An 18418-nucleotide genomic window follows, 5' to 3' on the forward strand; every position below is an offset into this window, starting at 1 on the left:
GCTTTCAGGATTTTGAGATACTCAAAGGAAATGGGAGAATTTTGAAGACTAAAATTAGTTATAGGGATTAGGAATAATCTAGAAACAACAAATATTAAAAAGGTAGAAAATACCCAAATAACCTTTATTCGAAATCTATCGAATTTACCCTACAAATTCATGGTACTAATCAATCGTAGACCAAATAATGGAGATCAAGATTCTTAACTTTAAGCCACGACCCGTCAACCCTTCCACGAGCCATCGACCTCTCGTACATCCAAGTCAAGAATTCCTTATAAGTCCCAAATATCACTCCATGACCAAGTGTTACAGCCCGTGCAACTATTCACGAGCCACCCCATCGGCCTGTGAAATCCTATTAGAGACTTCAAAAAATTCCAACTTTGAAGACTTCGAATGCCTTGTACGGACCATAGGACCTTGTATAGTCTGTACTTGCCTTGTTTAAACTTGTACGAGCACACTCTTTTGCACTTTTATTTTCAACTGAACTTTTAATTTCGGAGGTGCTACAAAAGGCTCATTCATATAATTATTTATTCACTGAAATGAAATGAATGAACAAATTTTTTAATGAATAACATTAGGGCTATATATTTGTCGATTCAGTTCAGTTTTGAAGTTTATCGATTTGACTTATCGATAATCAGTTTGTAGATATTCTAAACCATTGAGATATTTTCATTAGTCCGGTTATCAATTTATCAATTAAGTGTGACATAAAAACAATCTTTGAATATAGCTTAGAAACAAGGTGACAACATGCACATGAGTTGAGAAATTGCACTTGCTAAGACCATCTCCAACCTCACTCTATTTTACTCTCCATTCTCTATATTTGGAGAGTAAAATAGAGAATGAGCTCTCCAACCACTCTCAAGTTCACTCCTTATTCTCTATATATAGAGAGTTGAATCTTAGTTTTCCACATACTCTATATTTCACTTTTTTATTATTTTAATTATTTTGTAATTAATATATTATTTTTCATATAAGACTAAGAATTAAATCTCTAATATTCGTAATTCTTTTTAAAAGTAGTATAATATTTTTAAAAATATATATTATTTCATATACACTACTTTCATTTCGAATTAATAATATATCAATTTTTTTAATTTTTTTTCTATTTTATATAATTTGATATTATTATTAATTTTCACTATTAAGAATGCACAACTTTAAATGGTCTACTATTGTTCATACTATTCGTAATCCACGTTCTCAAAAGAAGGAATATTTCGTGATGAACCAAGAATCAAGCCGAAAAGATGTTGAACGTACAATAGGAGGTTAGCAATCAAGTTTTCCACTTATTGTGGGACAATCACATTTTTGGAGAAAGGAAGTGTTAAATAATATAATGACTACATGTATTATATTTCACAACATGACAATCGAGGATGAACGTAAACTTAATGCACTAATTCAAGATGTCGTAGAGACTCCAACTGTAACGACAAAAATGGTGGTAGATTAAAATTTTGGATTTGAACAATTTTTAGCTAGACATAGAAAAATTAATGACAAAAATACTCATTTTGAACTCCATAATGTGTTAATAAAACATTTATGGAAGCAACGTAATAATCTTTAAAGTTGGGTATTTATGTAATGTTTATGTAATTATATTTCATTAGTGATTTCACTTTTATTTGAATTTTTCATTAATTTGTATATTATATAATATTTGCCTCAATTTAATGTTATTTACAAATTTAGAATAAAATAAAATTTTATATTAAAAATTTGAAAAAATTAAAAATTTGTATCAAATGAAAATTATATAAAAGTGATTATTTGGAAGAAAGAAAGAAGAAATTATGAAATAAGAAAATAAGAATTAAACAGAACTAATATAATATTGAGGAGAAAGAAGAAAATTATTTTCTAGAGAATAAAATAGAAAATTAAATTGGAGTTGTATGAAAAAATAGAAAACGAGTATGATGCAATCAAAAGTAAGTCATTTCTCAAAATTGAATGATATATTTAAATATATTTTTTTAAAAATAATTTAATTAATAACATGATGGAATCATAAAAAAAATAATTTTGCAACAAAATTAATTGTAGTAAGCAAATAATGAAACAATTTTTTTAATGGAAATATATAAAGCAAGTGAACCATATTTAAGCTTTCTCCTTAAATTAATACTTGTTTTTACCAAAAGAAAAGAAAAAACAAAAGGAAATTCTGAGTGTTGCTTTTCTTTTTCCATCTGTGCAGTGGTCATGACGAGACGAAAATGCCGCCACGCCCCTTACACAGACGATTCTCGCCGCCGTTTTGCACCACCGGAAGCCCAACCCCAACCCCAACTCCAACTCCAACTCCGTATTCACCCGTCAGACTTAATTGATGATCGGGAAGTTGCTCAGCAACGCGAGATTGAAAAATTGCTCCAGGAAAACCGCAGTCTAGCGGGCGCACACGTCTCTCTTAACCAGGAGCTCTCCGCCATCCAGCACGAGCTCCGTCTTCTCTCTTCCACAGCCGCAACCGTCAAGACCGAAAGGGATGCTGAAGTCCGTGAGGTTTACGACGAGGCACGGAAGAAGGAGTCTGATGTTTGTATACTCGATGAGCTTAGAGTAGATTTGGCTCGGGTTAGGAGCGATATTCAGAACCTAGTTGACGACCGTAAAGAGCTCACTGCCAAATTGCAGAACATGGAGGAAGATCTCGTCAAAGTTGGTTCCGAGTTACAGCAGTTTCCCGTAATCAAGGCCGAAATGGAGTCCATGCATAAGGAAGTTCAACGAGGAAGGTAACCCACTACTCCCTATTCCCCTGTATGCTTTTACGGCAAATCAATGGCACTTGCTGCAACATGAGTTTGCTTGACTGAGGATGATTTCAATAACAATATTTTAAGTACCTTTGATAGCAAAACAAAAAAAACAAGTAGTTGTGTTTTATGCAATATCTAAACTAAAAAGTAGCTAGGTAAGAAAAAGATACAAGGATGTAAATTTTGAAGATGATATGGATGCAAAAACGGATCTTTATTTAATGAGATATGCTGCTATATAGTCATTTATCATTTGTTTCTTTTGAGATGACCAATCATCATCACATATTTTCCTGTTGTATTCCTTTTCTATGAACATGTTCGTACAAACTTTTTGTGGTTTGATAAGACTATCCCCACTACACTTCCTGATCTCATCTTATCTGTGTGGAATGAGATAATAAGTTATAAGAAAGACAAAAACAATAAGAATGGATTACAAGGGTGGGACCTAGTAGTCAATGAAGTGGTTGAGAACCCTAAGGTCTCAGGTTCAAAACAGAGGCGACAAAAAACACTAGGGGATTCTTCTCATTTGTCCTACCTTTCGTGGATAGAGTAACTTGGTACATGTTGCTGATGGGAGGGAGGTGACAGGTAACCCATGAAATTAATCGAGGTGTACAAAAGCTAGTCCAGGTACCACGGTCATTAAAAAAATAAAGATCAAGATAATCATCAGGGATTTTGAAATGCACATTAAGTCGGAGCTATTCGCCTTCCCTATGGTATGCGTTGAATTTTCTTTGGCTTAGAACACTTCAGTTCTACTTGTAGAGTTGTAGTTGACCTCGTTGTGATAAACTGATAGTAATTTTCTGTCTCATTCCAAAAAAAAAAAAGATAAGCATGGATTATTCTTTTGATTGTCATTGATACGAATCACAAACCCTTGACCTAGTGAAACACTAAATCATTTAGTGGGTGTTTGGATTGACTTATTTTTAGTGGCTTTTGACTTTTAAGCTAATTTTTAAGTTTTGGTGAAGTGTGTAGGTAACTTAAGAAGTGCTTTTAAGCACCTTTTAAGGCTGAAAAAGTACCAAAAAAGCCAACAGTCAAAAGTTGGGTGTCTCCAACTTATGACTTTAGCTTTGGACTTATAAGTCACTTTAAAAAAGCCCATCCAAACAACCCCCTTAATCTACCACTAAGCTCAAGGAAGACTCGTAATCATTCTTTATTTTTAAAGAGATATATTTCAAGCCTGGTTTTACTAATGGAAACAAGACCCATGTGAATGTGGATTCTTAATACCAAATAGATTAGCAACAGTAGATGCAAGGTTTAAATCAGTGAAAAACAACTTGACATCCTAATAATTATGGTTTATCATGATATAAGAAGCCTAACCCCTGTCTTAGTACATCTCAGATACATGCGAAGAGATTCTAGAAAAGATTTACTGATTTTATAAAAGAAAAGGAAGACAACACATGCCTTTGCAATCAATGATGAAATATGGACAATTGGAGATCTTTGTTTGCTGTTGAAGTCATAGTTATATCCAAATTGAAATGTAACCTACTCAAACTCAAAAGAATATCAGTTCACCTTCTCCAATATTAGGTAACCCTACTTTAGCTCAGATGTGGTTGAAGGTCCTCCACGTTTGTTTATTAATGAGCAAAACTTCTTGTTCCCTTTTTAGTATATGAAGGATATCACTTTAATTTCTTCAATGTCATGTGTTAACCCTACTTTAGTTCAGATGCTGTTAAAGGTTCATTATGTTTGTTAAATATCTATCTATTTGTGAAGTAGGAGGAGAACCATGAGGTCTCCGGTTTAGATCCATGTGGTGGCAAAAAACACTAGTTGATTCTTCCCATATGTACCTCTGCTGTGCTGGTGGGAAGGAGCAGGTACTCTGTGAAACTGTCAATGTGCGTGCAACCTGGCTGCACACCACTATCATAAAAAAATAATTGTGGCGATCATGCGTCAAGGTCACATTTCTATGATGTCAATGGACATTGCTATGGAAAAGCCACATTACAGATATAGTAGCTTTGCTGTGACATGAGCCCCTTTGTAGTTCATATTGCCATTTTGGTCATTTCTGCATCACATGCATGCATTTGTTCTTGTATTGTTGTTTCTCAAGCTCACATACCCTTGGTGATATTTAGAGATTTTTTTCTGCTGTGTACATGAACAGGGCTGCTATCGACTATGAAAAAAAGATGCACACCAGCAACCTTGAATATAGTCAAGCAATGGAGAAACATAAGATTACTCTGGCTTCTGAAATTGAGAAACTACATGCTGAGCTTGCAAATGCAGAGAAGAGGGCAAGGGCAGCAGCAGCTGCAGCGGCTCCAAGTAATTTAAATCGCCAGATCTCTGCAGCAACTCCGAGTAATTCAAACCACTTGTTTGCTGCTCCTTTAGAGTTTATCGTTATTATCTAGTTATCTACTTCATAGAACACTCAGCTAATTAAGATAGAAATTGTGATTTATCCTTCCAGATTTTACATATTCTGCCAATTATGGAAATCCTGAAACAGGATATGGAGAGAATCTGTACCCTGCGCCTTATGCTGTACATCAGGTTTGTAATTACATCTCTCTTTCATTCTAAAATGGTTTTAGCTTCTAGTGAGTTTTGATTTAATAGTTTTTGTAACATTTTGCATGAAGAAATTTAAAAAGAAATTCTATTAGTGTGGCAGCAATGAGATGTAATGCTGCATGGGATCTTAAGTATTTGTCGTTTGCCTGTTGTTTCTTCAATGCTTTAGAAAATTCAGATTCCTCTCCGCCATGTAAGTTTCCTCTGTCCGTTGCCTGTCAATGAGCTTAATCAGCATAGGCAGTATAGGTGAATTTCCTACTTGTTCTACGTGCACTTAAAAAATTGTATGCTTCTTCCATCCAGATTCAATAATTTTCTTGTAGTATGTCCATTACTGTGTTCTGTTGGATGTCAGGACAATGATAATATCTTTTATGCTTCTTGATACATGAAGGTGTTTTAAGTCAATATGGTCATGTTAAAGATAATTTCTGGGGGAATACTGGAAAAATATTTTTTGTTCTAATACCATTAACACATTTTTCAGAATAATTTCTTTTCATAATAAAGCAACAACTCTCAAGGATTTTTTTTTCCATATTGCTTACTTGGTGACGATTGTTTCCATGGTCACTTTGTCTTCTTCTCCATTTTCTTCACTTGACTAGTTTACATCTGGAATTAGACCATCCTTTCTCCAAAAAAAAAGTTGGAAATAGATCATCATAATTGATTTACGTGAGAAAGATTTTCATATATGTATTGATTCTGTGATAGTTGCTCTGGAAAAAAAAAGATGGCATTGCCTGTTCAAATCATACCCAGGGACTTCTATGCTTGTAGTGACACTAGCTTGTGAACACGTGTATTTAGTTTTAGTAAGTACAAACTTCTCAATGTGACTGAAATAATATTTGAACATGTGCATGGGATACAAAACATTTAATGATAACAAAATATAAGCTCCAAATGATGAAAAAGGAATTAAGGATCCTATTAAAGCAACATTGCAGTTTAACTAATCGAAAAAAATAATTTATTATTTATTTATTTAGGTTGGTAAGATTTGTATTTATACCACTTTTGATGAAGTTCAAGTATGTGACCTAATATTTCTTTATTGATGTTGTATGGATAGCTTATTATGCTGTCTTTGTTGCTCTGTGATGTGACTAATACATCTGTTGTGATATTAGTATCTTCTTGGAAGTACAACTACTGTTACTAAAATGTGGGTGTCATTTGTAGAAATAATAATAAGAAATTTGCTTTGGGAATTCTCTCAAATTAATTGTACTATTACAACTAATAATAACATGTTAGGTTGAATATTTCTAAAATTTGTCTACACAAGAATATCGAGTCGTATGAATATAGTTCTGGAGATAACAGTTGCATATTGTTCTTCGAATTATAGTGACAAACTTGAAGGACCAATTATTAGAAAGAAAATCCAAAAAGGAACATTTCAATTTCAATATTTAAGGCATTGCCTGTTCATAGTTTGATCTTTCATTAAAATCTTCAAGGTTCATAAAGATCCATAAAATGGATGTTGGTTCTCTTCATATCCATCCATGACGAATACATATAACATAACACATTAGAAGCACTTCATTTTAAAAAGGAACTACTTGGCATCCAAGGGTGTGGCCTAGGTGACTCTTCCCATCTGTTCTAGCCTTGGTGGACTATGTTATTTGGTACCTATTGTTGGTGGGAGGTGGCAGGTATCCTGTGGATTTAGTCAAGGTGTGCGAAAACTGGCCAGGACACCAGGGTCATCAAAAAAGAAGAAAGGGAACTACTTGCTTCCTTTCAGGTTGTTTGGATCTCTCTTTGTATTAGTATCCGTCCCAAAAAAGAATGATTCATTCCTAGATGTCTCCTCAATGGAAAGCTCTTACAACCATACACATTATGATATGTTTAATACCAACACGTTTCGAGAGTTTTTGCATAGTTGTGACATATTTCAAAGACAAGTTTCAATAGTTTTATTTCTTTATTTAACTTTATTCCAAGTCAGACTATGAAAATAAAGTGAAACAAGGAGGGTATTAAATTCAAGTCCACCATTGGTGTCTGAAGTGTCCCAGTACCAACCTAAACTTACAATGACTGTATATCTTTTTCTACACCAATAATTGGATGATATCGGTCAACTATCAAAACACATTAGCAATAAGATGTAAACGTGCAATTTTTATTCCAAAGAGAGGGATCAAAACAGATGCTAGTTAGCCAACTTGTAGTACCATTTCACAATAGCACTTTTACAATCTTCACAGAGTTATAGTTATAGTTTATCTGGATTGCTTCTCAAAAATATTATTATTAGTTGGGATAAGAGTCACATTTGATCTAGTGTTAAACATGGTTCGATATGAAAAAAGTATCATTTCAGAGGATTAACATTAAAATTTTAATATTAAAACAACAATTATAACCATTCTCAAATATAATTTTTGAAAAGTGATCGAAGAAGAATAGTTTGTAAATGGATTTTCCATGAATACATCGGCTGATTTTTCGCAAGTATCTGTTGGGGAGTAGAGAAGTCATCGAAGTGACATTATGGATTCTTCACTATAATGTCAAACGGGTATATATACACTAATACAAGCTAACACGTACATTGTACGTTAATATAAGAACAATAAATTCAACTCTAAGAAAAAGTTAATGTTGGGATTACCGTTACCAAAAGCAACTTTCTAAAATTTAATGCTAACTATGAATGTGAGGTAGGAATTAACCCTATTTCTTAAACTGTATGTTTACATATTTACAAATATACAATCGAAGTAGTGCTTACTCGAAGGGCAAAAAAATTCAACATTTGAAGGACAATCTGGTCTTTGAACTTTTTACCATAAGGCGTCTTACTTATATATGTAATGTGCTGAGAAATAATTACTTGTTTTGAAAAGAAAAAAAATATTAAAACAAAATCTTGAAATCAAATAATGCAATGCGGAAAACAGAAACAAAACCCTAAAACTAAGAACAACAATAAAAGATATAAAAGGGTGTCAAGTAATTGATTGAATAATAAAACAAATAGCAAAAAAGCTCCCAGGCACATTCCCGATAACCCTAAATTGAGGTCCCTGTTGAGCCCAGTCTCTTTCCTCTCCGGTGGACTTCCTCCACCGGAGCCGCCATCTAAAACCCAACTTTTTTCGTCTCAACCTAATTGTTTCATGGACAACATAATCATCTTCTACCTTGGAGTCCACCGGAGCCGCCATCTAAACCCACCTTTTTTCATCTCAACCTACTTGTTTCATGGACAACATAATCATCTCCCGCCTAGGGGGAAAATCTTATGATATCACCGAATCTAAACCCAAATAAGGTATTTGGTATGATTGGATCGGAAGTGCAAAATACCACATGAGTAAGTTGATACTCAGCAAGGGAGCCATGTCTTGGATATGCCAAAAGCTGAAGGAGGCATTGGAGAACAGAGGAAAAACCTTCAAGTCTTGGAAATGCAAAGATAACACAACCAACATTTTCTTAACGCAAAAGTTCAATCGACTGGAAAGAAAGAAATGGAAGATGTTTTGAAGATGAATCCAATTCCATCCACAAAGTTAAATGTAATTGTATAGTATCTCAACTTTTTTGGTGTAAACAACTTTGTATAGATGATATAAGACCAGACTATAGATTTGAGAGGAAATCTGTAATTATTCCTTTTTGGATGTAGCCAACATACCCTTAATGCCGAAGAATTCAACCTTACCAGTTTCAAAAAGAAAAAGGTTCGTCTTAGTGATTACTGTTAAAGGAAATGACATGACAGAGAGTGAATAGAACACATTCAATGAGGGATGAAATGTTCTAGTTGCTAAAATAGAAAAAATTTCATTGATAGAAATCGTACAACATTAATCACAAACAAGCATCATAAACTCCTTATTCAAATTAGAGAGGAGAAGAGCTAACAAAGAGATGCTTTTCAAGAACAAATGGACTAAGAGAGACACAGAGGAAAAAGGCCTGCTGGACAGATGCTTGGTGGGGAGTTTCACAGGGGCTGAAGACACTCCAAATCGTAACGACATCAGAAGATGGCTTCAGCAAATTTGGAATGGAGTCTAGGTAGCTCAAGTATGCGACATGTATGAATCCAAATCCTTTTCAAATTTCGTTTGAGAACGGTGGCAGAACATCTTTTGATGGGGAACTGGAAGAGGCAAAACATACAGTTGATGCTATAATGGTGGTCACCAACCGTTGGAACCTTACATAGTAGCTTAAACCTTAACTGGATCTAGATTCGAGTGGTTAGTCTTCCGCTGCATCTTTGGTCCAACTTTACCTTTAGGGAGATGGGGGATAGATGTGGTGGATGGCTGGAAACAGAAGAAGAGAGGGGGCTAATAAAACCACCTTCGATGGGCCAAGATTCGTGTGAAGGGACCGCGAGAGAAGATTTCGGTATCCATTGATATCGGAGATGGAGATCTGATGTCCCTCCCAATCTGGTCGGAGCTACCAGCAACTGATCGGAAATTGACAACCCACTGGCAACTAGAGAAAGTAGAAAACAACACTTAGGAAGTGAGAAAACGGTGACTCTCTCGAGGAGAGGAGAGGTACAATCTACTCTGCCTCAAGATTATGTTGGATGTGGACCTTCCATGGAACATAACATCTGAATATCTTCACAAGGGAGAGATTGACACTTGCATGGAACTGGAGAGTACATTTTATGGCAATAAAAAGGATCAAGCATAATTAAAATAGAACTAGAAAATTCTCATGACAACTCAATGCCTTTGATTGCAAGTGACGAGGTAGACACCACAATGGAGATTCTGGACACACAATTGTTGTATTTTGATGAACCAGTCCAATGTAATCGGACTCAAGTGTATGGAGTGAGAGGTTGAGGCCAGATAAACAGAATGGGTGCAAATCAATATCATCAAACTCAACAATGAATTTGGAGTACTACTTAATGGTTGTCAGATGCTCACTTGTAAACTATCTGGGATCAACCAAGGCTTGACTTGGTATCTTACTGTTGCATATCCAGAGTGTGACATAAATAGAAAAGAAGAATTGTGGTGAGAGGAATATGTGAAGGGCCCTAATTGATCTGTGGGGACTTTAATGTACCTAGATTTCCCTTTAAAATGACAAATGATAATAGAATAACCAGAGCCATGGATGATTTCAACCAACACATAAATGATCTTGAATTACTGGATCCTCCTTTTCTCAAAGGTGTTATACATGAAAGAGAGGTTAAAATCACAGTTGGGCCACAAGAATAGGTAGATCTTATTCTCTTCCAAGTGGGATGAGAGTTTCTCCAAAATTATCCAAAGTGTTCTCCAACAACTTGGCTCGAACCATTACTCCATCCTAGTATCCTTTGGAGATTGGAAGAATAGGAAATTATATATCAAATTTGAAAATGGTGGCTTAAGGAGGAAGGATTTGTTGACAAGGTGAAAGAATGGTGGAGCAGCTTTAATGCAACAGACCGACCTGATTTTTAATTGGCTTCTAAGCTTAGTCAATTGAAAGTAAAGAATGGAGCAAAGCCAACAAGAACAATTGGAAGGTTAGGGATGATCTGATTCTACCACAAGTCAGGAATCTGGAATCCATTCAAGATCTCAAATTTTTGACAGATGACGAACAATTGCAGAAAGTTTAGTTGACTATGGAGTTTAAAGAGGTTTCCAAAAATGGGGAAATTGCTTGGAGACAGATCCATGATACAATGGATCAAAAACGGTGACAAAATACGAAGTATTTCCACAAAATGGTCAATGCTCACAGAAGATTCAACATTATTGAAATCCTCAATGTTGAAGGGGCTGAAGTTACTAATCCTGAAGAAATAAAAAATTCCACAGTGAGATTTTTTTAAGCTATGCAATAGAAGGGGGGGCTTGCGCTTGAATTGAAGTAGCGCCTTTGGAATATGAGTAGGGCTCGTAAGTGGCGCGTTCGTGGAGGCAAACCGAAAGGAAGAGCAAAAGGAAGGTTCGGTGCTTGTGGGGCGCGGCCATCCGGCCTCGAATAGGCTTTTATCAGGAACTCTACAAGGCGTCTGCGAATTCGACACTAGATTTCACACTACAAGGGAATACCAGGATCTCACTAAAGAGCAGATGTGGCTGGAAAAACAATTTGAAGAGGATGAAATATTAGATGGGCTTAAATAGTGTGCCATTGACAAGGCCCCAAGCCCTGATGGATTCTCAATGCCATTCTTCATTGCTATATGGGAAATGTTGAAGTCGGATATACTACTTACCCTACGAATTTCCATTCGCAACAGGTTTAGAAGAGCTTCAATGCCACATTTGTAGATCTTATCCCAAAAAAGATGGGTGCAACCGAGTTAAGAGACTTCAGACCAGTAAGTGTCATCACTAGAATGTTCAAGATCATTGCAAAAGTACTAGTTGAAAGGTTGAAGACATTATGGATGCAACTTTGGTGGCAAGTGAGTGTGTAGACACCAGCTTGAGAGGCTCAGAACCAGGGGTAGTGTGCAAATTAGACATTGAAAAGGCGTTCGACGACATCAATTGGAAGTTCTTACTCATCATCCCCAGGCAAATGGATTTTGGAAGAATATGGCTGAATTGGTATAAGTTTTTGCATTAAAACCACCAGGTTTTCAATTTTGGTAAATGGAGAACCAGTGTTTTTTTAGCCAAAAAAAGGGCTAAGACAGAGGGGACCCCTCATCCCCTCATTTCCTAAAGTACTCAAAGTCCTAGATAAATTGATAAGAAACTTCCTATGGCATGGCAAAAAGGAGCAGAAAGGTTACAATCTAGTGAAATGGAACATAAAGCAAAAGAGTAAGGAGCATGGGGGTTAGAAACCTAAAGCTACAAAACAACAGCCTACTCAATAAATGGTTGTGGAGATATGCTGAAGAGAGTTCAACCTTGTGGAAGAATGTAATACAGCAGAAGTACGGACAAAATGGGCAACTGATGAGTCCACTAACACCTATGAAGTTGGACTATGGAGGACAATGAAGTCCCTCAGGACCAACCTGGGCGAGAACATTACTTTCCAAGTTGGCGATGGCCAAAAAAATCTTCTTCTGGAGGTATAGCTGGGAAGGTCAAGGCACTTTGCAATACGCTTTCCCAGCCTCTTCGACATCAGTGCCAACCAAAATAACACAATAGAGAACATCTGGACAACTTAAGAATGGAACCTAATTTTGAGAAGGTTTTTGAATTATTGGGAGGTTGAAAGAGTGGCTTCTCTAGTTGGGAAAATAGGAACCTTCACAGGGACTACCAATGGACCTAACATCATCAAGTGGAGGCACAATACTTATGGCGAATTTTCAATCAACAGAGTCTATAAAATGGGCCTTCTAGAGATGACAGAAAGAGATAGAGGACCTTGGAAAGCTACTTGGAGAAGCATGGCACCTACTAGGCATAATAGCAAAGGAATTTCATTTAGATTCCATATGCTCTCTTTGTATGGAACCCGTTGAAATAAACAACCAACTCTTCCTCCACTGCAAGGTAACTTCTCAATTTTGGTCCCTATACATTAAAATGCCACAACACACTACTGATCTATTGAGCTGCTAGATCTGAAGAGGAGGAAGCAAACACCAATAAAAAGATGTTGGAAAAGTGTCCTAGCTTGCATATGGTGGACCATATGGAAGGAAAGGAATGAGAGAATTTTCAAAGGAAGGTCAACTCCATTTAGAAGATCAAAGGGAAATGCATTTCTACTTTATGTTTTTGGTGTAAAGAGCAATGTATAGTAAATAAAATACAGATTGTGGGTTTCCTAGGCTTATTGTAATTAGCTATCTATGTAAGCAAACTTTTGGAGGTGGCCAACATACCCTTAATGCTAAGAATACTTGTTACCAATTTAAAAAAAAAAAATGAAGATAGAAAAGATTGATAGATTGACACAATATTGAATTGATTGGTATATAAAGCTTAATGATAGCTAAAAACCCCAATCGGTAGAACCAAATAAGCATCTAATCTCTTAGATAAGCCTCAGTAGGAAGAATTTCTCATGCAAGCAATCTCTCTGGATAACCTTCAAGAGGAATCATTCCTCAAGCAAGCAATCCTTCAACAACAAAGGCCATAGCTAGGGGTATCAAAATGAGCTCAAAGATAGGTAGCCGGCTCAACCCGTCCAGAATTTTATGGGTTGGGTTCAAGATAATTTGAATCGTATTCCATCTCAAGCCATTTTAAAATAATTTCCAATTGAGCCCAATTTAATCTTCAATTGATTCTCTTTTCGAAATTCCAAGTGACAATTCCTCCTTCAGAAGCTAAAGTTGAATGATTTAATGCGCCTTAATACTCTTTATTTGCATTGATGTAATGTATGTTTCTATATTGAAGGTTTGAATTACTATCTATGTGATATCTTTTAGGATCTATCAATTTGTAACTTTTTTGTAATCTTCTTGAGTTGAAATTGAGATTGTGGTTATAAAACTTAAATAAGAAAATGTAAAAATTATTGAGATTAAGCGGATCAAGATCCAATCTATTTTTAGCCATTTGAGCCCAAAGTCAATTTTGGCGGGTTAAGACCCAACCCTATTCTATTTTAACCCATTTTAATATCTGCAATTTCATCCCAACTCGTCCATTTGACACCCCTAGCCATAGCTCCACGATCTCAAGAGTATTTCTCTTCAAATTAAAAATGTTCTAGTCTAAATGAGCTTTTCTCTACTATTTATAATTTTAGGTTAACAATTTTAATATGGATATCCAAAAGTAGCATTCCAAATATCGCAAAAATAACGCAAATGCGCAGTCAAGCCTGACGGGCAGTCCGTAGATGGAATCTGCAGTCCACATGTTGCTCAGTCGTTTGATTAGCATCTCCCGAATCTTGATGGATGGTCTGAGGTACGGGGTATGTGCATTCTGCGGCCCGTATGTGGCTTCGTGTGCTGTAGCTTTTGAGGATAGAGTCTTGACACTACAACTTTGGACATTAAAGTGTGGGCATAAGTCTGATGTATGGGCCTGCATGATGATTATGCGTCCCATGTCTTCTGTTCCATCCGCATCTAACTTACGGTCAAGATACGGTCCATATGTTGATCATGATGATCTTATGTGGATCCGCATGTTGAAACTGAGCCCCTACGCTCTCGTGATGTGGAATCCCTCGATGGCATTAAAATTTGTTCACATGCCTCCATCTTCCGGAGCAACCCTTGTAGATCTTGGAGATAAATAGCAGGTGCGATGCAAGTACACATACCTATAGGCTTAAGTCATCTACGGCCCCCTAAAGTTGTCTTCATCATTCATTTACACAGCTCAACTGTGGCTTGTACCTATTGAACACCTAAATTATTCAAAACACGTGTCTATTAAGCATAAAATGCTGATATGGCAAAATAAGTGCATCTCACTGCATGGAAGCGCGTGAACATGTCTAAATTTTTATTTTTTTATTTTTTATTAATAATAATCTTCTACCTTTTTTTCCTTATAATGACACTTGGCATTGCATTAATCAAAATAACTAAAAAAAGTATTTTGCATTATAATATCCAAAAAGAAAACAAACCCACCCCACCCCCTTCCCTGTAAGCTATACCAGCAGTTGTCTTCTTCTTTACCCCATTTTCATTGTTGTAAACTCTCTTTTGGTTTTTTATTTTTTTTGTTTTTTTCGCTCTTCATAAAAAAAACTGAATCTGCTAAGTGTTAAATCGAACTTGCAAGAATGAAAAAAATAATCGGACATCAGAGTTTTAAAGGCAACTCCCGTTCATTTCTATTTTCGTCTTCGGTCAACAAACATCACCACAAATTAAGTTGTAACATAATATCAGAAAATTTGATATAATTCTTTGAAATCCTCACGATTTCTCTTGGTAATCAATTTTAAAATAATTTGTCAAAGTTAATTTATTTTTCACAAAAATCACAATATTCACTCAATTAATTTATAAAAATGGGTAACAACTAATGAAGAAGAAGAAGAAAGCACATATAACTAAATAGCTGGGGAGTGATTTGTTTCTTTCTTTCTTTTTCATTGTCGCAGAAGGTGTCGACCGACATTAGGGGAGGAGGAACAAAGATGGGTGGTTCCTGTGGGGAGAGGAATGGTTTTTTCTTTTCTTTTTAAATCATTTTTTTTAAAAAATTAAAGGTTGGAATTAACAAAGGTTGGAATTAACAAAAATGAAATTCAATAAATTGGGTCCATGTGTCATGTGTTGGAGTAATATTGGTTATTTTTAAAGACAATGTGCGTAAACTACACACACGATATTTTAAAAGCTTTATTATCATTTTGTGTTCAATAAGTACATATCCATTAATATTACAGTGTCTAATAGGTACTTGTCATAGTTGAGTTGTCTAAGTGAATTAGGCGGACAACTTGAGGGGGCCGCAGATGACTTAAGCCCATACCTATATGAAAGAATTTCCAGTTCATAATCCAATCTATATCTTTTTTGTCACAACATAAAGCCTACAAACAGAATTGATTGCAACTGATAAAACCTATCATCAAAAAATACAAATCCCTAAAACAAAGCACAAATATTCCCAAAAACAAAGTAATTATCATGTAGATAATTCATGGAATATCTGTAAAGCATGTTAATATTAACAACACACCACAAAAAGTTTCATCAAATAAATCTAGAAAATAAGTATCAATACAGAAATTACATGATTATTGTTATTGTAGTTTTGGTACCCAAATGAAGGCTCATTCAAACCATCATCAGAGCCTAAAGAATCAAAATGCTCATTTTCTATTTTTCTACCAATGTTACCATGCTCGAGTCTTCTCCTCTATGCTGTTTAGGACATGAGTATATATTCTTTATTGTTTTTTTGATGGAGTATATATTCTTTATTGTTCTTGAACGACTTTTCATTTGCTGTGATCTTTGACATACTTTCACAGGAAAATAAATGGTTTTTATTAAAAGTTGGTCATCTCAAGTGTCGAAAGGTTTCATTATTTTATTTTTGTCATATTTATAAATGTAACATTTACATTTTTGCACAAAAGAATAATGTTTTCATGAAGGGTGATATAGCCATTCAACTTTTGAGGGCTATTTTAGTCTTTGGAGTCGCTTTCCGATTTGTAGAATAGTATGGATATAGATAGATAGATGCTTGGCTTTGGGCCTCAAGAGAAGCAAAATCTTGTACTTTTGTAGGGATTTTCCTATTTAAAATGCGCTTATAAACTGAAGTATTATTTAGTTGGTTCCCACTTGTTTGACTTTTGATCTATGGTACTTTCCCTGTTAACCTACAAAGAAGACATAAAGTAGTATGATTGCTAGTAGGCATTATTCAAACTTTAAATTAGGTATAATACAACTGTCTGTATTTGTAATGTTTCAGGTTCAGGGCAGTGCTGATGCAAATACCCAATATGTTGGTGGACATCACTAGTTGGTTGTTTGAAAGTGTGGTGGATGACAAGCATCGTACTTAGGGATGTTTTACTTCATGAGAAAAGTGGTGGTTTCTGGAGACATTTGTCTCATAATTCAGATAATAACTGTTTCTGCATGTCTCTTTGACCTGGGTTTAGTCGTTTGAAGTTATTAGTTGATTGGATAGCATTAACTAACTAGATAAAAATGTGGTTGTACATTTATGAACTTCTAGAGGAACGATGGGCAGGTAAGACCTCATCAAGGAAACACATCACCATCGTAAACAATCACTAAAACTTGCCTTCCCATCTTATACAAAATTACCTTGCAAAATGAACATGGCACAGAAATCTTTCCTTTAATTTTCTACAACATTATGGAATACTTTTGCATCTAAATCTACGTGATTAAACCACTAAGGTTGTGCCCTCACTATCGAATACACTATTCTTCAATTTTCTTGCAATTATAGATATAATATGGTTTATGCACTCGCCCCCCCTCCAAAACCATCACTCATCTTTCCTAACTGTTTAATTCATTTATCTCGATATGATGTTGATAAAAACAACTAATTATTCCGTGTATCTATCCTAAGCTATTCTATCTTTGAGTTCATCTACTCTTTTACCAAATCTTTATTCTCTTTCTCAAGCAAAATCAAGATATCATGGTGCATGTTAATGTTAACCAATGAGTGAGAACGATAGAAAATTTCATATCTTAATCATGCAACACACAAAAGCCTATAAATCGTTAATCCTCAAAAACCTAAGAATGTTGTATCCACACAAGCATTAAAAAGGATATAACTACTCATGATGGAAGATAAACAACAAGAATAATAATTCTGTGAAAGATGAAAGAAATAATGATGTTATTATTTTTCACGAGACGTGTAAACTGGAGAGAAATACTAAAATTGAAAACATCAAATATTTAAAACTCTTTTGTAATACTCTATACGTCACGTGGTGAAGAATTTGTGCAAATCGTGAGAAAGAGGATATAAATGAATGTTTGTTTTAAGAAATATATGTTGAGGTATTTAAGGTGCTAAATAAAATTTCTACGTCAAAGTAAAAAGTGATGCATTGTGGAGAGTCACTTCAAAATGATCCAATATACTTTGAATGAGAATGTCCCAGAAGGGGTGTCAAACGGGCGGGTTGGATTAAAATTAGAAATATTAAAATGGGTTGAATAGAAATTGTGTTGGGTCTTGACCTGCCCAAGTAAATTACTTTGGGCTCAAATGGGCTAAAAATGGGTTGGGTCTTGACCCGCCCAATTTGACCCGATTAATCTCAATAATTTAACATATTAATATTTAATTTATATAATCACAATTGATTTTTTGCTCAAATATCTTTTGTTAAAAAAGTAATAAATGAATAGATAAATCCTAAAGAATGTTAAATAGATAATAATTCATACCTTCAATATAGGAACACATCTTAATAAAAAGTTTTAAAATAGGTTGAAATTGGAGATTTAAATTGCGCTCAATTAAGAATTCTCTTCAAATGGGTTAAGCTTGAATGGGTTGAGATTGAATCCAATTCCAATTATCTTGAGCCAAACCATTTAAATTCTGGACGGATTGGGCAGGTTACCTATGTTTGGGTTCATTTTTGACACCCCTATGTCCAATATATGAAGA

General features: G+C 35.1%; 1 protein-coding gene across 1 annotated transcript; it reads left to right on the plus strand.

Annotated features, from left to right (window-relative positions):
- The first annotated feature begins 2166 nt into the window (after positions 1-2166).
- LOC107029329 (protein FLX-like 1) lies at positions 2167-17137 on the plus strand. The gene is made up of 4 exons (XM_015230720.2): positions 2167-2774; positions 4960-5159; positions 5272-5354; positions 16718-17137. Exons 1-4 carry the CDS (start codon positions 2239-2241, stop codon positions 16766-16768), a joined length of 870 nt encoding a protein of 289 aa, XP_015086206.1. The 5' UTR covers positions 2167-2238; the 3' UTR covers positions 16769-17137.
- The last annotated feature ends 1281 nt before the right edge of the window (positions 17138-18418 follow it).

The sequence above is a fragment of the Solanum pennellii genome, chromosome 9 (genome assembly GCF_001406875.1).
Source record: "Solanum pennellii chromosome 9, SPENNV200".
NCBI lineage: Eukaryota > Viridiplantae > Streptophyta > Magnoliopsida > Solanales > Solanaceae > Solanum > Solanum pennellii.

Bases quoted from the DNA above. Each gene is read 5' to 3' on its own strand.
- LOC107029329 (XM_015230720.2), top strand. From the start codon at position 2,239: ATGACGAGACGAAAATGCCGCCACGCCCCTTACACAGACGATTCTCGC. The intron at 5,160-5,271 runs GTAATTCAAACC...TTATCCTTCCAG, and splicing joins GATCTCTGCAGCAACTCCGA to ATTTTACATATTCTGCCAAT. The intron at 5,355-16,717 runs GTTTGTAATTAC...GTAATGTTTCAG, and splicing joins CGCCTTATGCTGTACATCAG to GTTCAGGGCAGTGCTGATGC.